The sequence below is a fragment of the Tyto alba genome, unplaced genomic scaffold (assembly GCF_018691265.1).
Source record: "Tyto alba isolate M040663 unplaced genomic scaffold, T.alba_DEE_v4.0 Super-Scaffold_16, whole genome shotgun sequence".
In the NCBI taxonomy this organism is placed as follows: Eukaryota; Metazoa; Chordata; class Aves; order Strigiformes; family Tytonidae; genus Tyto; species Tyto alba.
In genome coordinates, this window is record NW_024881278.1 from 8,209,352 (window position 1) to 8,230,897 (window position 21,546).

At 51.6% G+C, this 21,546-nt stretch overlaps 2 protein-coding genes across 2 annotated transcripts in view; both read left to right on the plus strand.

Moving 5' to 3' along the window:
* The first annotated feature begins 416 nt into the window (after positions 1–416).
* On the plus strand, positions 417–7,281 carry FBLN7 (fibulin 7). Its single transcript, XM_032989425.2, has 8 exons — positions 417–640; positions 2,033–2,192; positions 2,771–2,941; positions 3,428–3,553; positions 3,653–3,790; positions 4,373–4,510; positions 5,447–5,585; positions 5,771–7,281. Exons 1-8 carry the CDS (start codon positions 548–550, stop codon positions 6,141–6,143), a joined length of 1,338 nt encoding a protein of 445 aa, XP_032845316.2. The 5' UTR covers positions 417–547; the 3' UTR covers positions 6,144–7,281.
* Positions 7,282–12,759: 5,478 nt separating this feature from the next.
* Positions 12,760–21,546, plus strand: part of ZC3H6 (zinc finger CCCH-type containing 6) — a 29,326-nt gene continuing 20,539 nt past the window's right edge. The window contains exon 1 of the mRNA XM_032989267.2: positions 12,760–13,497. Coding sequence (XP_032845158.1) covers positions 13,406–13,497 — 92 coding nt within the window. The 5' untranslated portion in view covers positions 12,760–13,405. The remainder of the gene's footprint in view (positions 13,498–21,546) is intronic.

Below are 21,546 nucleotides of genomic sequence, written 5' to 3' on the forward strand. Positions count from 1 at the left end.
TACAGCAACCGGCCACCCGGCCGGAGCCCAGCAGATGGAGCCGGGACCCCGCGCACCGTCCGGCCGCCTCTCGCCTCTCCTGCGGGGGTGCTGGGGCTGGGGAAGGGGGGTGCAGGGGCTGGGGGAAGGGGGGTGGCAGGGGTGGGGAAGGGGGTGCCAGGGCTGAAGGAAGGGGTGCAAGGCTGGGGAAGGGGGCGCAGGGGCTGGGGAAGGGGGGTGCAGGGGCTGGGAAATGGGGTGCCGGAGCTGAAGGAAGGACGGGGTGGCGGGGCTGGGGCAGGGGGTCGCAGCATCCCCCCCCCCCCCCCCCCGCCCCGGAAAAAGGCCGGCTGCGGGGCGTGGGGACCCGTTTCCCCGGGGCGTGGAAGCGCTCCACGGGGGAGCGCGGCCGCGCGTGGGGCGGGGGCGGCGTGGGAGGGAGAGCTCGCTCGCTCGCTCGGTCGGTCGGTCGGTCGGTCGGTCGGTCGCAGGCCGGGCCGGGGCGGGGAGAGGCGGCTGCCGGCGCCCGGGAGAGCCGTTCCTCGGCGGCCGAGAGCCCCGCCGGATCATGCCGGGGCCGCGGTGCCGCCTCCCGCTGCCGCTGCCGCTGCTGCTGCCGCCGCTGCTGCTGCTGCTGCTCCCGGCGGCGCCGGCGCCCCAGGTGAGCGGGGGGAGGGCGGGGGGACACACACCCCCCTCGGAAAGGCTTGCTGGGGGGTGGGGGGGAAGGTCTCGTCTCCTCTTCCCTCCGCTCCCCGTACCCCTTCCAGTGCCGGTGCCCGTAGCGTCGGGCTGCGCGAACCGTGCTCCTGCCCTGGCCCCAGCAAACAGGTGGGTAAAGCCGAGGGGGGAAGCTTCAACAGCGCTTAAACCAGGCCCTGTTCCTTTGGGGCTTTTTTTATTTTTATTTTAATTTTATTATTTTTTTCCCCCCCTTCTTAGCCCGCACCTGAAGTCCACAGCGGGAGCAAAGATCCTCCTGGTTTTATGGGAGAGCGGGGGTTTGCTACAGTTCAGCATCCCGCCGGGAGCTCACGCTGCTGGCTCTTGAAGTTAAAACCAGCCCTAACAAAGAGCTGTTTATTAAAGCGAGCTACATGCCAGGCATCTATTTGCTTTTGCCTCCCTCCCTCGCGCCACGGGGCACCCCAGAGCTCCAGGCACAGGCTGGCTCATCCCCACCGGCAGCCCGGGACCCCCCCCCAAAACTGCACCAAGGGAAGCAGAACACAGCACGCTGCTTGGGGCTGGCTTTTTATTTCTCCTTTGTAAACCTTCAGTAGCTGTTTGGAAACGAGAATAACTTCACCCCTGTACGGTGTGGTTGGGGGGGGCGGGACGGAAAGAAATCCCTTGGGCCAGGTGGGCCAGTGCCCAGCAGCTCGGCTCGCTTTCCCAGAGCTTGTTTGCCCCCAGCCTTGTGCCACCCAGACCAGACCCCGCGTGCTCTCCCCCTGCCACGTGCTCTGTGAACCTCTGAGCCCTAAAACCGGCTCCGCTTTGCTCAGCCCTTGCTCTTTTTCTTTGGTTTTAAGGCAATTCTGCAGGAAACCTATAATAACGATGCCCGTCTCCTGCATGAGTCAGTCCCGTGGTAGCGATCGGTTTGCAGGCAGGAGTCCCACCAGTGTTCCTGGCCCCTGCAGAACTCACAAGACAGCTGTTTTCCTCTTATTTTGTAATGTGGAAGTGGGACAGAGCTCTAGCTCCAAGCAGGATGAAACATGAGTTATGGCATCTCTCCCAGGGTTAACAAAGTGATTACAGCCCTGCTCCTAGCGCTGCGTTACCCGTTTAGATGCAGGAGAGCATGCCTGAGCTAAAGGCTTCTCGCACAGGCTAAAATGGGTAAATGGGGGGGAGGGAGGGGGGCGGAAATTACAAAATCAGGTATCTCAGGGTGCATTTGATGCTGTGGAGCTCCTGCACGAGCGTCCCCCCCTCAGCCAGGGCAGGCTGCGTGCAGCAGGTTGGGTGCCGGGTGATGCGGCAGGATGGGGGTCGGAGCAATTCCTCCCCCTCTCTGAGCGGCCGCCCCGTCCCGTCCCCGCAGAGCTGCCTCAGCAGGCAGCAGCTCCTGGCCGCCATCCGGCAGATGCAGCAGCTGCTGAAGGGGCAGGAGACGCGCTTCGCCGAGGGCCTCCGCGTGATGAAGAGCCGGCTGAGCACCCTGCACGCCTCCCTGGCCAAAGCCACCCCCGAGCCGCCGGCCGGTGAGTCGTGTCCCCCCGGGTCCCAGCAGTTGCTTTGATGGCCTTGGAGGACACTGGGGATTGGCAGGTTGGGATGCTCGGGGTCGTGATGGGTAGAAGAGGTTTGGGCATCTCCATGGATAGAGATACCTGTATCCATATTGGCAATTTGTGCTTGTGAATTCGAGCACTTCTCCAGGCTGGTAAGATGTGAGGAGGCTCAAAAGCCTTTAGCTGCAAAGCAGAGAGCTCCTGGCAAAGCACTGGAGGCCAGTGGGCTGGAAAACCGTATCTCCAGCAAAGAAAGCCACAGTCCTGTGCTGGGAGCATGAGATGGGTAACAATGCCACCAACCCCCTGGTCAGCGATGCTCGGCCCCAGCATCCCTGCTGGGCTTTCAGTGTGGGGCTGGGTGTTACTGATTAACCTCATCAGGCCAGTATTTGAGGAAAATAACAGTTAAAGAGGAGGTCTCGGAGGACCTGGGCGAACCATGGTTCAGGTAGAGTTGGGGACAGGAAAGACAAGGTGGTGCTCCCCCAAAGCACCTGCCTGAACACTGACCCCCCCCCCCCCCCTTCCCCACGGTGCTCTTGCAGCCTCCTGCCCTGCCCTGCAAGCCCCCGTGGACGGGAGGAAGTTTGGCACCAAATATTTGGCGGAGCACGAGGTTCATTTCACCTGTGACCCGGGTTTCCAGCTCCTGGGCTCCAGCACGCGGACGTGCCAGGCCAACGGCAGCTGGAGCGGGCAGGAGCCCCGCTGCGCAGGTACTGCCCTGGTTTTGCAGGGCTGCCCCGTGCCCGTGGCTGTCACCTGCAAGAGTGGGACGCAATTTGGGTTTAATTAAACACGGAGGATTACTGGGGTTCACCAAACGGGGAGGTATCGCAGCTGTCCCCGAGTTCCAACTAGCCAACATCTCAGGGATGCTGTGGCTCCCGTGGCCGGTGATTTGGGGCTTCTTGTCCTCAAGGAAAGCTGGAAATTACAGCTGGAGCCTCACCTGCCGCTCAGCAGCAGAGATGAGGGGAAAAGGCATCAGTGCTACGATGGCTCCCTGTGTCACAGCAAACCTTTGCACCGGGGCAGCACTGCAGCATCGGAAACAGCCGCTGTCTGAGTTGGGCAAAACATGCGGTTATAACGTGCTGCGGGGTACCAAGGTGGCCTGGTGCATGCGGCGTTCCCGTGGCTTGCTTCCCAAACAAAACAAAATAAATAAAATAAAATTCAAAAATGCGGCTATTTTGCAGAGATCAGCGAGTGCTCGAGCAGCCCCTGCCAGAACGGCGGGACGTGCCTGGAGGGGCTGAACCAATACAAGTGCCTCTGCCCCCAGCAGTGGACTGGAGCCACCTGCCAGTACCAGGCACAGATGGGTGGGTGACCCCCTCCCCCCGGTCTATTTTGTCACCCCACCTCATTTCAAACCCCATCCCACGATGTCTGTGTGTCCCTCCCACCCCCCACCCCACCAGCTCCCCCAGCCTGGAGCGTCACGGACGACCCAGCGTTCAGCCGCCAGCCCCGCTGCGCCCAGATCGACCGGACCCAGCACTGCAGCTGCGAGCCCGGCTTCCACATGAGTGGCACGGCCGCCAACGGCCTCTGCCAGGGTGAGCCACGCCGGGGGGGGAGCGGGGGGGACGGGGGGACACAGGCACACAGGGGATGGCAGTGGGGACGGGGGGGACACAGGCACACATGGGATGGCAGCGGGGATGGGGGGACACAGGCACACACACGGGATGGCAGCGGGGACGGGGGGGACACAGGCACACACACGGGATGGCAGCGGGGACGGGGGGGACACAGGCACACACATGGGATGGCAGCGGGGATGGGGGGACACAGGCACACACGGGATGGCAGCGGGGATGGGGGGGACACAGGCACACATGGGATGGCAGCGGGGATGGGGGGGACACAGGCACACACACGGGATGGCAGCGGGGATGGGGGGGACACAGGCACACACAGGATGGCAGCGGGGATGGGGGGACACAGGCACACACGTGGGATGGCAGCGGGGATGGGGGGACACAGGCACACACACGGGATGGCAGTGGGGACGGGGGGGACACAGGCACACATGGGATGGCAGCGGGGACGGGGGGGACACAGGCACACACACGGGATGGCAGCGGGGTGGGCTGCAGGATCTCGCCCCTGCACCCCTTCCCCTGGTCTCTCCGCAGACCTCAACGAGTGCGAGGTGTACAAGCGGGAGGGGGGTCCCCGGCTCTGCGCCCACGCCTGCGTCAACCTCCCCGGCTCCTACCGCTGCGCCTGCCCCGGCGGGTACGTCCTCCTGGGCGACGGCAAGAGCTGCGAAGGTAACCCACGGGTTTACCACTTCCCCCCCCCTCAACGTGCACAATTGCCCTTTTTTTTTTTTTCTTTCTTTCTTGTTTTTTTTTTTTTTTTTCCTTGCTTGCAAGCATTTTTGCAGAGAGGTGGTTCCCAGGCTTGGGTGCAGGAAAATGATGGAGGGTCGTGCACCGGCAAATGCTGGGGGTGGCATCTCGCCAAAAAAAGAGCATGGGCGCCCCGCCTGCGGTGGTGGAACTGTCCCCCATGAATGGGGCATCCCTGAGAAGAAACACAAGTTGCATTAAACCCCAAGGATTACGTGGCAAGGGGGTCAGCTCGGTGGCTGGCAGCTTCTCCTAAAAAAGAGGTGTTGGGGTGTGGGTTGAGAGCGAAGCAAAGCAGCAGTGGGTAGGGATGGTGGGTGGCCAGAACTGCTCATATGAAGGTCTCCTCCTGAAAAACAGGGATTATTTTTGGTGCTATAAAATGTTGATTATGGCAGTTCATGGTGAGAAAACTCGCACTTTTGCCTTTTCTCCCTCATTTCTGTGTGTTTCATAGCATCTTGCTAATGCTCCCAGAAAATATCTGCATTCAAAGCTCCTGATTTTATTGCTGGGTATCTTAGGGGTTACATAAGTGTTTAGTAAATAAAAAGAGATGGTGTTTTCAAACAACTTAGCAGAAAGTTAGGAAAATAAGCTGCCCTCCTGCTGCGAGATTGCTGCTCTTAACCCTCGCTGGCCCAGGGCAGAGCTCAGGGAGAGGAGAGCAGGCGCAGATCGGGATTTCAGGTGATTTAGGTATTTTCAGCCATACTGTCATACATTTTTTGAACGTGTTTGATGTTTGACCCATTTCAAGGTGCTTTTGCTTATTTTCCGCCCAAAAGAACCCCACAGTGAGGTCGGTTGGAGGTCTCCGGTGAGCTTGACCCTCTGCCCGCCCCTGTTTTGCAGACATCGATGAGTGTGCCCTGTCCCAGGATAACTGCACGAGGGGAACCACCTGCATCAACACGGGGGGGGGCTTCCAGTGCGTCAGCCCCCAGTGCCCCCAGCCTGCCGGCAACGTCACCTACGTCAAAACATCACCCTTGTGAGTGCAGCGGGGTGTAAAACCCGTCCCTGCTTTGGTTTTTGGGGGGCTGCTGTGCTCCAAAACCACGTGCATAGCATCTGCATGGGTCCAGTGCCGCCAAGGTGGGGGGGGACACGGACCCCGCATCCATGGGGCTCCCTGAAAACCTCCCCTTCCCCCTCCCTCGCTTTTCCCTTTTGCAGCCAGTGCGAGCGCAACCCCTGCCCGATGGAGAGCCGGTCATGCCACCAAGCACCCAAAACCATCTCCTTCCACTACCTTCCCCTGCCGTCCAACCTCCTGACGCCCACCCCGCTCTTCCGCATGGCCACGGCGGCGGCGCCCGGCCGGCCGGGACCCGACAGCCTGCGCTTCGGCATCGTGGGGGGCAACAACCGCGGCCACTTCGTGATGCAGCGCTCGGACCGGCAAACTGGGGAGCTCATCCTGGTGCAGAGCCTCAAGGGTCCCCAGACCATCCAGGTGGATGTGGACATGTCAGAGTACCTGGATCGGGTCTTCCAGGCCAAGCACGTGTCCAAAATCACCGTTTTTGTCTCTGCCTATGAGTTTTAGGAGAGGTGGCAGTCGGGGTGGCTTCCCCGACGGTGATGGTCCCTGCTCAGCATCCTCCACTCGAAAGCGCTAGCCCTGGAGGCAGGCGTGTAGTGGGAGCTCCAGGTGACATCCCACACTGAAGCCTCTCTGCAGCCAACCATCCTCCCTTCTGCGTTAAGGTTATTCTGCCCAGGTGGCTTTTACATCCACCTACGTGGGGGGGGGGGGGGGGGAGGGGGAAAAGGCAAATGAGGTGCAAAAGAAATCGGGTGCAGGGTTTACCCGCTTGCCGGGGCATAGGAGTGGAGCATCATCCTCATCCGAGGTTCCAGAAGGACAATGTCCCACAGCCTCGGCACCTACAGAGAACAGCAGAAAGAAACTACAGCCCTTATTTTCTTTTTAATTCCTCTTTTTCTTTAGGAAATAAGTTAAGCTGGTGCCTGCGGGAGGACGGAGGCTCACAGCGGCTACTGCCCTCCTCCCTGCTGGCCTGGGCTTGCTTGCACTGACCCCAGCCCCATAAAAACAGCCTCTGCCCCCCTTCAGATGCCGAGAAAACCCCTGGGATCGACTGAAACCGGGAAAAATCCATGAACATCCATCCCCACAAGACCCGGTTGTCTCTTGGTGCCCTCCTGGGCAAGCTGGATGGTGCTTGCTGGGCAAAGGAGGGGTCCCAGCACCCTGTGGGTGATGGGCTGGGGCTGTCCCAAGCTTCAGCCTGTGGGCAGCAGCTTCTTCAACTTCCTAAACTGGGCTCTGTGTGTGTGTATCCTGCCCCCCCCCCCCCCCCCCCCCAATGCCAGGACCTTGGCGTGGGGGGGGGAGCTTCAGCTGCGCTTGGAAGGGACTCAAGGTGTGAATATTTAATTTTTCCATCAGCCACAGCCTCCTCCTTGCTGTGTGTAAGCAGCTCCGGGAATAGCTGTAACGTGTACTGGGAGGGGGACACGACACACACACCCCCCCCCACCTCCCCCTGTCTTGCACCCTTCCCCCTCAGTACCCGTTCCTTGGTGCAGCGCTTGTGCATGTTAACCACAAAACCCCAACGTTATGCATGTTTCTCAATTATGCTGGTTTTAGTACAATTAAACGATGCTATAACCTCTGAGCAGGTGCAGAGCAGAATAAAATACCCGATGCACGTGCAGCCTGGGGGCGATGCTCAATGGGGGGCTCAGGCTCTGTGGGGCAAGAACCTGCCTCCCTTATTTTTATTTTTCTGCATTATGTTGCTTGGAAGGGAATTGAGTTCCTGGATTTTTTTTTTTTTTTTTTTTGGGGGGGAGGTGGGCGGGGAGGAGGGGTACGGATTTTCCATGGGAGCTCGGGAGAGGGGTAGGACCTTTCCCTGCAGAACAAGGAGGGACATTCAGCGCCTGCTCCCCGCCGCTGCCAGCGCGGGGCTGCCGGAGCCCGGGCACAGCGGATGGAGGATGTTTTGGTTGGCGAGAGCTCCGGCTGGACGGCAGAGCCAGGCAGGGAAATGCATCCCAGGGTTGCACTGGGGGGAGGGAAATGAAAACTCAACAGGCTGGCTCTTCCACCCGAGTGCTTAAAAAAATAAATAAATAAAATATTAAAATGAAATTATTTTCTGAAAGCGTAGCTGCTTTCAAAAGCAGGTGGTGGTAGAGAGGGGTGGCCTGGTTTTAGGTGGGGGTGGTGGAGGTCTGCAGGGCAAGAGGTGCAGCTGCAGGAGGACAAAGCCCGGGAGGACCATCAGGAGAGAAGAAAGGAGAGGCTGGTGGGGTGGTTCCGTGCTGCCTCCCTCAGAAACATCCTCTCCCAAGGGAAGAGGACCTCCCTGTCCTGCTGAGGACACCCTGTTAACCCTGGGGGGGGGGGTGGGGGGTGTGTGGGGGGGTGGTGTCACCACGCAGCTGGCTTCAGCATGGGCAAGGAGAAGGCTTTTTGGACCTGGCTTGAGAACGCCCTGCAGCAGGTTGTGCTGCAAGAGAAACTGGGTTGCAACACAGATGGTGGGGATGTGCCCAGCTTTATTTCCTCAGCGTGCACAGGAACGGACAAAGCCTGCCAGGGAAAAATGTCCTTTAAAGCTCTGTGGCGTAAGAGCAGAGGTAGAGGTAGATGCACCCACAGACGTAGAGGACTCTGCCAAAGGCAACCCAGAGGGTCCCAGGATATGGGGAGAAGAAAAACGCACGGACAAAATTTGGTCCGTGGGGGTAGGCCTGGCGAAACGCACCCTTCCCTTCCCCCGCAGGGACGCGGGGGGTGAAACCCTGCAGGTGCCAGCTCAGTGCGCAGCCGGGGCTGCGATCGGAGGATGATGATGGGCATCGTCAGACAGGGAACGGGCAGGACACGCCGCTGGACCGCTCCGCCGCGCGCCTGCATCCCAGGATGCGACAAGGTTTTCCTCGGAGCTACCCGGACCTCAGCCAAGTCGCATTTTGTCCAGGAAAGGAAGCAGTTATCCCCGTGAACCCAGCTCGGCGTGTGTTTTAAATTAGCGCCTTAGATAAGAGAGCAGCGCTGCGGAGGCGGCTGGCTGCGTCCTCGTACGCCACCGAAAACCGCTGCTGGAAGACAAAAGCCCTAACAGGAGAGGAGCTGAGCTGAAATGAGAAGGAATATTTTATTTTACTTTATTTGTTAGGAAAAGCTGAAGGGGGACGGACAGCTTCGGGGCAAGAAAACAAAGTTAGGAGAAAGAATGCTACGGAGCGGGCAGCCCAGAGCCTGTGGTTTGCCAGAGTAGGGTCTGCCCAGCCATGGTTGCCCAGCCTGGTCGGACGTGCTTCTGCAATGGGCCGTTGCCATGTTTTAGGGATGAGAAAGAGATCCCTGCGCTTGGGGACGTGCTCCTCCATGAAATGCAGAAGAGGAGGCCAGGGATGTGCCAGGAGCAGCTCCTGGTGCCTTACCTCTGCTGTCTCCGCCGCCCGTTCCTGGCTGCAGTACCTCTGACGGGGTGAACAATGCGTTTCGTCATCCTTGCACTGATGGCACTTTTCCCCCTCCCCGCTTTGCCAGGCTCTGGGAACCAAAAACCAGGAATCCATAAGAGGATAAGTTCCTGACAGGGCAGAATAGTTTCCATCTGATGCTTTAACCAGCTAATGAGGCTGGAGACGGGCGCTTGGACATTCGCACTAGAGGCTCTTCCTCATAGCACAGCCCCAAAATGACAACATTTTCCTAATTCCCGAGGCCAGGGTGAACTGGTTTCCCCTCTCCGGGACAGGCTGGCATGCCGCCGGGGCTTGTGAAGCCGTGCCCGTCCTCCCAGCCGCTTCTCGCCCGCCTCGAGGGCCAGGACTGGAGCCTGGACGCTCAGCCGTCTCTCCCAGCATTAGCTGGCTGCAGATCTCCCTTTCAGCCCCAGAAACGTTTAAGGTCGGCTCTCCAGTGTCTGGACTGGGCTGCGAACCTCTGGCCAGCATTTGAGCTGACTAAAGGAGATTTTTTTTTTTTTAATTTTTTTTCCCCTCCCAGAGCAGCCACTCCAGCATCTTGCAGACTTCCCAAGCCTGGAATGTGCAGAGAGAGGCTCTTCTGGCCCTGGTAAATACAGCTTCTCTTTGGGATAATAATATTTTGGAGCTCAAAAAATAGCTGGTTTGCTTCTGCTCCCCTTCCACAGGCTGCAGGCAGGCGGTCCCCAGTGCAGCTGCCTCCAGATGTGCTCTGTACACCCCAGGAGAGGTTGGCTGCCCTGCCCAAGCCCCAAAGCCACAGTCTATCACCCCAAAAGGCTGGGTGGGGGTGTGAGGATGCAGAGGCCGAAGATCTCACACAGAGGTGGCCTTTCAGGGAGGCTATGCAGCACCCACCAAGGTGCCAGGAGAAATATACGACACCTTTGAATTTCTGAGGTTTGTGTGGGAAAGTGCTCCCTCTTCTCTTCACCCCAGGAGGGGAGACAAGCCTCAACCTCAGGGCAGGGGAGAGAGGAGGCCACCATGGCCTTCATGACCCATTTTTTCCTCCTCCTCATCCTCCTCCTCCCAAAACACATTCCTGATGGGCCTTTCTGGGCTGAGCATCCAAAGCCCTGAGTGTCCCTGCCCTTCTCCTTGCCTTCAGTTTAATGAGATACATCCAGGCAAACAAAAGACATTTATCTCTTTAACACACAAGAGAACGCAAGGTTACTTTCAACTGTGGGTTAATATCTGAATTTTATTACCTATCTGGCATCCCCGAGAAGTTCACGCCCGGTGCATGGCACGTCCATCGCCGCTGCCGTGTCTCCTCCCACCCCGCAGATTCGTATCACAGTTTGAACCCTTGCTGAAGCGAAAGCACAAGCACGCACGCCAGAACGCTTATTAATCCCGTTATGGGCTTTAATGAGGAGCTGAACCACGACATTTTTATTTGTTATGGTTGCTAGGTATGTTGCTACGCTCTCCAAACCATACCCCAGATCCCAGTATATTTGTGATATCCGAGAGCCCGTACTGGGGAATTTGTTTAGCTGCTATTGCCAAATTTAGTTATACTTTGAAAAAAAAGAGCCATCCAGGAGCTTCTCAGAAGCCTACCTTTTTCCCTGACAACGCAAACTATTTAAACAAGCAGCTGCGTGCTGCTCCTGATGACACATTTTTGTTTAAAATGGATTTTTGCACCTGCGCATGCAGCACAAAAAGCAGGAGCCAGGCTTTTATCCTGAATTTGAAATCCCCCCCCTTTTTTTTTTTTTTCCTTCCTCCCATTGCCTGGGATAGATGGTGCTGATCCCTGTGAACACTGGCCCCTGGGCTGCACACATGCTGATGGGGCTAATTAGCCTTAATTAGCCCTAATGGCCCTCACCAGCCTCACCTGAGGCCAGGACCCACATCCCTCCCATGCTCCCTGAAGCCCTATTTTTGCTCCCCAGAGCCCTATTTCAGTTCCTGAGCTGCAGAAGTGTCAGATTCCTGGCTTGGCTGTGGACCTGTGTGATGATCTCCTACCATGCTCATCTTGCTCAGGTACAAGCCTGGGTGTGAGACCCTGGAGGGATGGCTCTTTCTTCATGAATGTGAAGCTACACTTTGCTTCTGCATAAGGGGAAAAACATCCCTCCCAAATAGGAGCCGATGTGGGTGTTCTTTTTTTAAAAAAATCTTATATTTTGCTAGGATTGCTGGCACTGGAAAAATAGAGTCATATGTCCTGAAAAGCCCTGCAAGCCAGGGAGACTAGCCTGTAAAGGAAAATAAGTTGATGTAACTTACTTGGGATTTTTCCAGAAAGTTTTGACAAAGTCCCTCAAAAGACAATGTTAAAAATTGTCAAAATGGCTAGAGAACAACAAACAAGCCTCTCCTGGGGACTATGAACTGCTGAGAGTCAGCAGAACCAGGGTAGGAATAAAAGGCCAGTTCTCAGCGTGCAGAGGTCTAGCAGGTGGGGTATCTCCATCTTGGTGCCAGTGTTGTTGTAAACAGACATGTAAAGTGAAGGGAAGAAATGATGAGCAATGAGGTGACAACATTGGCAGCTGATGCGATTTATTTGAGTTGGACAAGTCCACCCTGAGGTGAAGGTGCAGAATTTAGGAGACGCAGTACTGCAGCAGGGGATGAGATTTCCCCAAAAAGACAAAGCAGCACCCACAGTGAAGGGGTGCTGGGAGCTGCCGCCCGCGTTACTGGAGCTGTGGGAAGCTGGGGGGACGGCAGCCTGCGAGGGGCTGTGATCCAGCCAGAGCGGCTGCAGGCACAGAGCAGGCCGGCCCCAGCAGCAGCGCAACGTTAAACCTCCTATAGCTATCAACACAACCATCGCAAGCTTGGTTGTTTTTTTTTTTTTTTTTTTTTGTTTAATTATTGGCCTCGATAATGCTCTTCAGCATTCACTCTGGAGCTCTATTAAGGATTTCTTAATGAATTCTGAATTTCCTCCCTTTGAATAAGTCATTGGAGTGATGCTAATGAAAGTCCATCTTCCCTTAAGCTGTACAAGTGTATCTTAATCTCTTTTAATACCGGGTTTTATCATGCCCTGGTCAATAACCTCTAAGTAACAATTTTATTGTCTCAGCTAAGGTGTAGGCATCTCTAGGCCCCTCGTTTTAACCACTCCTCTGCCTGAGGAAGTGTGAGGTGACGGCCTTTACCTGAGGCGGACAGCATGTCTGACAACCACCTTGAGGAAGGAAAACTCTTAATTAAAACGTCGCTCTCGGAACTCGCGGAGGGAGGCGGCGGGCCCCCCCGGCGGCAGCACCGGGAGGGGAACGGCGCGGGGGAGAGTCGGGCTGTGGGCTCTCGCGAGGCGCCGCGGGGCGGAAGCCGCCCCCGGAGGGGGGGGGGGGGGGGAAGGGGGCGGCCCGGAAGCGCCATAACGGGCGGTGTCCGCCATAACGGCCGGCGGGGCGCGCACGTGACGCCAGCCCGCACGCGGCGAGGCGGGGCCCCGCCCCCTCGCCTCTCTTCACCGCCTCCGCCGGGGCGCGCGCAAGCGCGCGCACACACCTCGCGCCGCGCGGGGCGGTGGCGGAGGGCGGGAAGGGGAGGCGGGGCCCGCGGCGCTCGCGCGACGTCACGGCGGCGTTGACGGGCGGCGCGCCGCCGCCAATGGGCGGCCGGGCCGGCGCGGTGACGCGAGGCGCGGCCAGCCAACGGCGGCGCAGCGGTGGGCGGGGCGCGCGGCGGCGGCCGGGGGAGGAGCGTGATCGCTGGGCGGCGGCGGCGGCGGCGGCCAGCGCGAGGCGACGCCATCGCGGCCCCGACGGGCGCGGAAGACGCAGTGGTGGCGGCGGCGCGTGCGGGCCGCGGCCGCTGAGCGAGCTGGGGGGGCAAGCGCCGGGGGTTTGCTGCCGCCGCTGCCGCCGTTCTCCGCCGCCGCCGCTGCTGTCCGCCGCCGCCGCCGCTGCCGCCATTTTGTGAGAGTGCCTCGAGCGGGCGCCATGTTTGTAAGGAAGAATTAGGGCAGCCATCTCCGGCCACCAGCACCTCCCTTCCCCCGTGTGTGTGTCCTCTCGTTCTCCTGTGCCCCGGGCCTGCTCCTCCGAGCCGCCGCCGCTGCTGCCTCCTCCTCCTCCTGCCCGCGCGGGGCGGCCGGGCTCAGCCTGTGCAGCCTCGCCCTGCACTGAGTGCCCGTTAGTGTCTCACTAAGTAACCGTGAGTGAAACCTTCATCATCTCTCCTCACTGAGGGACCCGACCCTCCTCCTCACCGAGCCGCCCCCAGAGCGGCTGTGCGCGCCGCCGCCGCCGCCACCTCCTCCTCCTCCCTCCGCACCACGGGCAGCGGCAGTGTCCTGCCTTCCTCCACCTCCCTCCTCCTCCTCACCACACCACAGCCAGCACAATGGCCTTTGAAAGCCTGTTCTCCAAACCCCCAAACCCAGTTCTTGACCCAAACATGCCCGACTCTGACAGGCAACATGCAGGGGACGAAAGGTCGAGTAACATTCTTCTCTCTCTCCGCTTCTCATAATGGTGATACTAGTGGGGTGATGGTGATGCTGATAATGATGATGATGATGATGCTGTGTGTTAATGTGCCTAGGGGGTTAACGATGTTTTTGTGGGGGCAGGTCACCTTCAGGCTGGAAGACCGGGATGAGGACTGGGGTGGTGGTGGTGGGGAATGCAGGGAGGGGAGGGGGGGTGTCACTGAATTAGAAGTGCATTATTAGTAGGGTTTTATTTTTTGGAATGCATGCGTTTTACATCTTCATTTATTTACTCTGGCTGGGAAGGGGGACTGTTTTCCATTTCTTTCCATAAATTGCACTTTCCAGCGGGTGTCTGTTGAATGTCACCATTGTTCTTTTTCTCCCTTGCCCTGGTGCTGCTAGTCAGGTAGGAAAGGGTGCTTTGAGTTGATTTTGTTTTGTTTTGTTTTGTTTTTTTTTTTTTTTTCCCTGTTGTTTGTGTTCATAGAAGAGTCTCTCACTAGATCCATATTTAATGTCATTTTCTTGCCAGATTACACCGTACACATTTAACTGGATCTTTTTTTATGCAGATTAAGGTCTGACTGACGTTATCTTTGCCACCTCTCAATCCCCATGCGCAGAAAACCAGAGTCCTGTTCCTGGTGAAAGGACCTCTGTTCCTCCCTCCCTTTCTCTCCTGCAGCTGCTGGAAATTCAAATCCTTTCTCCAGGCAGCCCTGGCCTTCCTAACTAGGTCCAAAAATACTATGCCAGGGTGACGGCAACCAGTCCTTCAGTCTACATCTACTCAGAGCATTCGTGACACAACTGCAGGAGTTAAAAATGCTGGTTTTCAACAGCTGGGCTTCAGTCTGTCCTCCCCACACAGCTCCACAACTGTGCTTGGTAATACTGCTTCAGAGGACTTGAAAAACACTGAGAAAAAAGGGGCTTGTGAGTGAACGTAACTGTTCACTCACTGGAAGAGTCACTAATTCCGTGTTACAAATTGGGAAGTGGAAGGCCGCACTAGCTGACTGGTCCAAAAATCACACTGTGATTGACTGAGAGGTTCAGGGCAGACCCCAGAGCTGCTGATTCTTGTTTTCACCTTCCTGCTTTTAATTGTGAAACCGTGTAAATTGTGTCATGGTGTTTGTTCCAAAAAGAGTGCTGTGTAAAAATCAAGCTAGTAATCCACTGGGATTACTTAAAATAGGGCATAACTATGTATTAAAACTGCAGCAGGAGCAGGTGAAGTGTTTCAGAGTTCCTGGAGTTAGTAAGTCTGTGACTTCTGACTGTTTCAGGGATTGAAAATACTTTGTGTTTTAAAATCCTCCTGGAGGACAAGCCCAAGTTACCCACTGTTCTGCTGGAAGCATAGTTTTTCTAACTTGGAGTTACTCATGCGATGTTGACAAGTAGGGTTCCTCTGACTAGTTGTTCTCACCAGTATGACTGTTGTTAACACTGGTAAATTATGAAATAGAAGAAATAAGTGCTACCTAATAGTCTAATGTACTTTTAATACAGGCTAATTTATAAACACAGCTTTACAGTGTTCTAATTTCAGAAGAGCAGAAGACTCTAGCAATAAACTCACCTGTTAAATAATATTTTCTGTAAACGAGACTTTTATAAAACGTCTGCTCCCCTCTGATCTGAGACATATAAAGTGTATTCTTAATACACCTAGAGTGTTGTTACTAAAAAGAAAAAAAAGCCCAAAATATAAGTATTTGTATTACATTAGGTGTGCATATGTAATCCTGCCAAAATGTAATATTTTAACTTTCTGAAGTTTATAAAGATTTCCCTACCAGTTGATGATTGGGAAGGCCTAAAGAGAAACAGGGTCTTTCCTGTCCACAGAAAACATGGTTGACTCACCAAGGGGAGGGGCAGTACAGCTGTAACTGTGAACATTTGTTAGCACTGAATTGGTTTTGTCCAGTCCCAGTTGTAGTCAGTTGAAAAGCCAGTTATAAGGTCCACAGAAAACATGCAAGTACCTGATACACTTGTATTCTGAGTTACCTTCAGTTGGAGTCTCACTGAATACTAGTTTGGTGTTTTAATATGTCTAGTTTCAATAAGTTTTATCTTCCAATCATTTTTTTACTGCATTGGTAGCTCAGTAGGACTAGTTTTCTGTAGGCACAGTCTGTAACAGGAAGCTGCTGAAATAATTTAACAGATTAGATCAATCTGTGCAGCATGAATTAATGGCATTTCTGTTAACATTTAGTTTGATTTTGAACCTATCTGTAGAATTATAAAGAAGCTGGTTAGTGTTTTTGAGTAGTAGAAAATAGTAAAAAACCTTGTTTGTCCACACTTTGAATATTCTAAATTGGAAGATTGTGTTTATCCAAAGTCTTTGTTTTCTTGATTTACAGATGGGGCACCTGATTAAGTGAGGAAGGTTTTTCATTCTTTAAATATTTTTTAGTTAACTCATTGTGGAGCCATTGTCTCTGATGAAGTATTTGAGACTTTCTATACACAGAGATAACAGGTGTTTATTTAAAGCTTTTTCCTGTAAGGTTAGGTTTTAAGTGTTTTTTGTTATGTAGGTAATCTGTGATAGGGTAAGAAAGAAGTCCGAGGTGGGGTGCAGGCAAACTCAGTTGCAGCAAATAAATAACACAAATGTGTGTAAAAGTGCAAATTATTACTCTCTTCTAGAGGTCAGCAAGGTCTGATTACTTGCGATAGTTTGTGGTTGGTGTTACCATTGTCTGCAGGACTGGGTGCTTCATGTTTTTCTTACACCATTTTGTAGGCATTGTCCCACCTGAACCTATATGCCTAAGAGAAGAACTAAACACTTGTCAAAGACATAAAAGAATTCAGTCCTTATGCAGACTTCTGTAGACTTTGATTATCTGACTAATAGTGAGCTATTACAGGCGTGAGAAGGACTTGCTTGCTGCAGTTGGTTCTGCATTTTAAATTGGTGCCAGTTTTGCAATTGCCAGGAACTGTAGAAAATAATTTGGAGTTAATTTATTTTTAAAATCTAAAATGTTAGGTTGGTACTGATACTTTCTTTTGGCTATCTGCTTTACTATCATTTAATCTCCAGGCTTCGAGATTTCTTACACCACTATCTGCTGTAAAAATAGCAGTGACCTAATGATAGGTCTGAACATTGAGATGCTAACTCGCAGATCACAGACATGCAAGCAATGCTTCTGTAACCAGCATGGTCTTATGAGTTGCATTGCAAGTGTAAATTTCAGACCCCTTTTTACTTGCTCATGGTACAATAAAGGTAATTCTACATTAGAGACAGCTCTCTGACAGACGCCTGAGTGGCCTGTGAATTTTCTTTAGAAAATTGTCCTGATTTTTGCCAAGGGTGTTTGGAAATGCCACTTCAAAGCTGGACTTGTCTGTTGCATTTCAGGTTCCTTTTCCCGAGAGTCATGCTAATGCTCATTGAACACTTTTTCATTATATATTTGATAGAATTTTTACATTTAAAAATGGAGTTGGCACAGTCACTGTCTTATTCAAGATAAACCAATTTGAGTTTTAGGAAGCGTAGTTGAAGTGCTTGATGATGTGAGTCTGCCCGTTTCTAGCTGTGGTGCTGCTCTTCTAAAGCCCTGCCTTCGCCAGCTGTGTGTGCCTGAGCCAGGTGAATAGAGAATCCACCCAGCCACCCCTTTGTTTTTGATTTTCCCAGTTTCCTCTTCCAGCTGTCCTAGGAATTGCCTGCTCCCCTTCTGTGTACCAGTTTTGCTCTCCTGTCCTTGGCGAGCATGATTTACACTCTGCTGCGCTAACAGGTCTGTCTGGTTCACCGTAATGGAGACCTGCTCTGCTAAATTACAGCTGGTGGCAAGTAAAGGGAAAAACCCAAGTGGCGAGTTGTAACCAAGATGAGTAACAGCAAATTGAAATCTGTATTATACACCTAAGTTGTACGTTTTCTCTGTTACTGCTTAGTCAACACTATATTGCAGGCGGCTTCGCCCGTGTCTTTTCTCGATTGGCGCAGCTCCTCGGCTCCGTGAAGCACCGTAGCGTTACGGATCAGGGAAGCATTTGTGGAGCAGAAGGGCTAAAGATCTTCTCTAATCCTAGCTGCTATTGTCCGGCCCAGCTGCTCTCCCAGTCTCCCTTGCCGCAAGGCTTCCATCCATCTTTAGTTAAACTTGATGACTTAAATGCGCCTCTCATATTCTACCTGGTGCTTTCATGCCCTCTGTCCACAGGTGCATAGTTTGGTTTGAAAACGTTTATTTATAGCTGTTGTTAGATATTTTCTTTTTCCAGTAATAGTTAATCACCAAGGAACGGGTTCATGTTAAGTTGAAGAAGTTTGTGATCGCTGAATGCAGCCTTGTAGTGATTTATTGGTTTGGAGCATGATTTCAAAACTTGCTTTGACATTAGGAAACTAGGAAGTAAAGAGATAATGACTCCCAAATATGCCCTGTGGGCAAACAAGGCTTGCTTGCCATCCAGCAAACATGGCAGGAGTGGCAGAAATGCAGATGACTGACATAGCTATTACTCCTGGGGGAAGAGGAGGTGGCCTGTGCGGATTTCTGTAATTTCTTCTACAGTAATAAACCCCAGAGACTGGAGATGGTTAGGCAGCAGGGTGAGAAGGTGGGCTTTCCGAAAGTTGCTCCTTGGCCTCCAGTACCACCACAGGAAGTTATTTTTTGTCATGCCTCACTGCTGTCTTTTTCACTTCCTTCCCCCCTTTTATGGGAGCATAGTATCTGTTACAGCCAGCCCTGGGGATGAAAGCAAAACAGAGGTTTAAAACCCCAAGCAATCTGGTCTGTAACTTTTCATGATGTAATTTTTCATGATGCAGTTTCACTGGCTGGCTGTAGATTAAAGTAACTTAATGTTTGCAGAGTGGTCAAAACTAACTGACAGCTGAAAAGTGCCCTAAGTGACCTGCATGACATTGTCAAGCCAGTGCCGATTCTCAGTGGACACTGGCTTCTTGTCTTAATTGCAACACCACCTTCTAGTTTTGTAGTTATTTTCCTTATTAATTCATAGATTCTTTAGTGTAGCAGTGTTCTAGGACAAATTAATCTCATAACGTTTAGCCTTCTAAGATCTTATTTTAGATATGTAATTTTCATGTCATTGATTTTTGTCTGAGTTATTGTGCTCTTCATGATTTTATGAAGCCAAAATCTTAACCTGTGAGAGTATCGTGGGTTCATCGCGTGGTGGTGAGCAAGACAGAAACTAAGCATGTAATGATGAGAAGTGATAACCATGGATGTCTGTGCAGTCACAAGTGCTACATAGCACCATGTTTCTCTAGGTGTGTTGGGTCTGGAAAATAAGTGCAGGAGGGCTATATGAAGCAGCAGGACTGTATGAGGAGCTAGAATAGAGGGGTTGAGGGAGAAATCTAGTTTGGGGTACTAAGAAACACACGCCCAAAAGAAACTAAGGAGGAAGAATAGCTGGGAGTGGTGTAAGGCTTTTTTACTAAGTCTTGACCAGTGTCAAAACCATTCAGGTAGTTTCCTATCAGTTTAAACTCTCTCTTCTGCATTATATGTCCCTATCACAGATATTCAGAGGCCAGCAGAACAGGTGTATGATGCTGTTACCAGCCTCTGTAAATTAAGGGCTGTTAATGTATTGTTTCTATATGAGAAGACGAGTTTTTGGACATCCTTGATGTTTTTTGATAATCTACCTCTTTTAGAACTAAGCTCAGAAGAAAGAAGTTAAGGTTTACAATGCACTCTCTTTAGGAAGAAATTGATTTTATTTTCTATTTGGATAGTAATATTCAGTTATCACTGAAAATTAGTAGCTTCTTAAAAAAATACTGTGTTAAAAATCTGCTTGTCTATAAAGTTTGCATTCTTGCTACTGTGTCTTTATGTGTACAATAAGTAAAAGGGAGATGTTTGAAGCCTTTAATTTTTATCTGGTATATACTTTTTCTAGTCTTGGCAATGCTTTCAGAAAGTCTTGGGTATTAATATTCTCTTTAAGGCTTGTTCTAATAAATAAAGTCAAAAACATCATATTGTAACCCAAAATGTAATTATTTTTAATTGAGACCTTTCCTCGGCTGTGAATCAAACCTACCAAAAATGGACTTAACAGAAAATAATGTTTGATGATAGAGATCAACGTTTTAGTTGTATGATTTTATTTATGTAAGTTCTTAAAACATAGAGAACTATGATTCTCATGTAGCACCTGCTGTATCTGCAAGTATGCTAAGTACTTCTGTTAGGAAAATTGAAAGAACAGTCCTACAGGGAAAAAAAGCCTTATAGTTTACTTAAAATATTTCAGGGCTACAGTTGTCAGTGTACTGGGAAAATGCATCTTGTTTTTGTGTCTTGGACTTAAGGAGCTTTAATTGTAAATCTTCTTTGAACATAAAGAATGCTATTTTTAAAAATGACTCAGACTAAGGGCAAGAAATGTAAGTTAAAGCCAAGTCTGAATGTTAGAAATTAAACTGTAAACATTCAAGTAATGGTGAGTTACTTTACGTGCGTATTTCTGTTTTCCCCAACCAAGTATTTGCATAACTGCTCTTTCAGTGATTTCACTAGACTGATTCTCCTTGAAAGATAATTGGCTTCTGTGCCTTTCTAATACAGTTTGGAGATGCTCTAGAAATACACTTGGGACAGTGGAAACACATTCTAGTTTTGTTTTCACATACCCACCAAGCTCTGAGTGTCTGGAGATTGCGGAAGAAGGGGTGATCCATCAGCAATTTTAGTTTTTTCTCTTGCATTTGGAGATGAACCACCAATTTTTTTCTGTGCATACCTAGTCCTTGTACAGGGGCTAATAGGAAGGTTCATGGCCGGTATGCTGCCTTTTGTTTAGTTAGGATTTGTTTAGCTCATGGAGTCTAGGTGAAGTTACTTAATTTTGCATCTCCTGTGTTCTGGTTTGCAAGATTGCATTTGCTGTCCCATCGGTTGTGAGGAAATAGTGGTACCATATGGCAACTTGTTTGAATCATTCAAGTCATTCAGGGCTCCCTATGAATGAGTTTCAGGTCAGGCAGTGATAGCCCAACACCTCTGGGCAGCTTAAACTGGGTATTTAGTGAAGATGCTTTTGTTTCTCTTCCAAAAGGACTTAAAATGGACTAGGATGGGAAGGGCTTGGTAATGCTAGCTGAGATCTCTGGTTAAGAGGTGAGTTAACCTCTTCTGCTATTTTCTATGACAGAATTTTAGACTGCAGGTTTGCACTGTAATAGGTCAGGGATTAATTTCTGTTAATCTGAAGACACATCAGATTTAGTTCAGCCTTTGCAAATCCAAGTATAGAATCCAATAAAATAACATGTCAGAAGTTAAAAATTGCCAGTGTTTGTTCCTTAAGCAGCGAGGCTGTCTTTTTGACTCCTGAGGTATGTGTTGTGTAGGCATTGTCAACTGTTCCCCCCACAGCTTGTTGGCAGTATTTCAGTGAAGGTTGTTTTTGTGGTGTATTATTTTGTAGGGTAAGGTAGATACAAGAGAAGTGAATCTTGAAAAAGACAACAAAATCACACTTACTTTCATTTCTAGATAAGAAAATTCTGTTTTTCAGAAAATTTTGGTTTTTGTGTATCAGGCATTTCCAGCAATAATAGAAGCATACTAAGATACTCTGTAAGCAAGACACTGTGCTTTGCAAAACAGAAGTTCATATTCTCTCTTGTTAGATCAGTTCTGCAATTTGTTTCCTGTAGATACCTGCCAAGGGGAAAGCAACCTCAGACTCAGACCCATTTCCTAGAAGATCATCTGCTAGCTGTGTTTTTTCCAGACCACATCTGTTTGTTGACTTTTATTACTCATAGTGGAAAAGGAGGCAGTCTCGGTTCACATCACTGAAAGCCCTTCCCAAAGCAGCTTGCTATGTCCAAGTCTGTGGAATATATTTAGGAAGTAACTCCTCAAAGGAGTAGGTTCTGAACTCTCTTTCTCATGTACAGCTCCAGTTTGGATTTTAAATGGGGGAAAAAAGCCTTTAAAACGGTCATGTCTGCCTTATCACTTCCTTTAAACTTTATTTGAAAAATAATTAAATTATTTCAAAG

Bases quoted from the DNA above. Each gene is read 5' to 3' on its own strand.
- FBLN7 (XM_032989425.2), top strand. From the start codon at position 548: ATGCCGGGGCCGCGGTGCCGCCTCCCGCTGCCGCTGCCGCTGCTGCTG. The intron at 3,791-4,372 runs GTGAGCCACGCC...GTCTCTCCGCAG, and splicing joins CGCCAACGGCCTCTGCCAGG to ACCTCAACGAGTGCGAGGTG. The intron at 4,511-5,446 runs GTAACCCACGGG...CCTGTTTTGCAG, and splicing joins CGACGGCAAGAGCTGCGAAG to ACATCGATGAGTGTGCCCTG.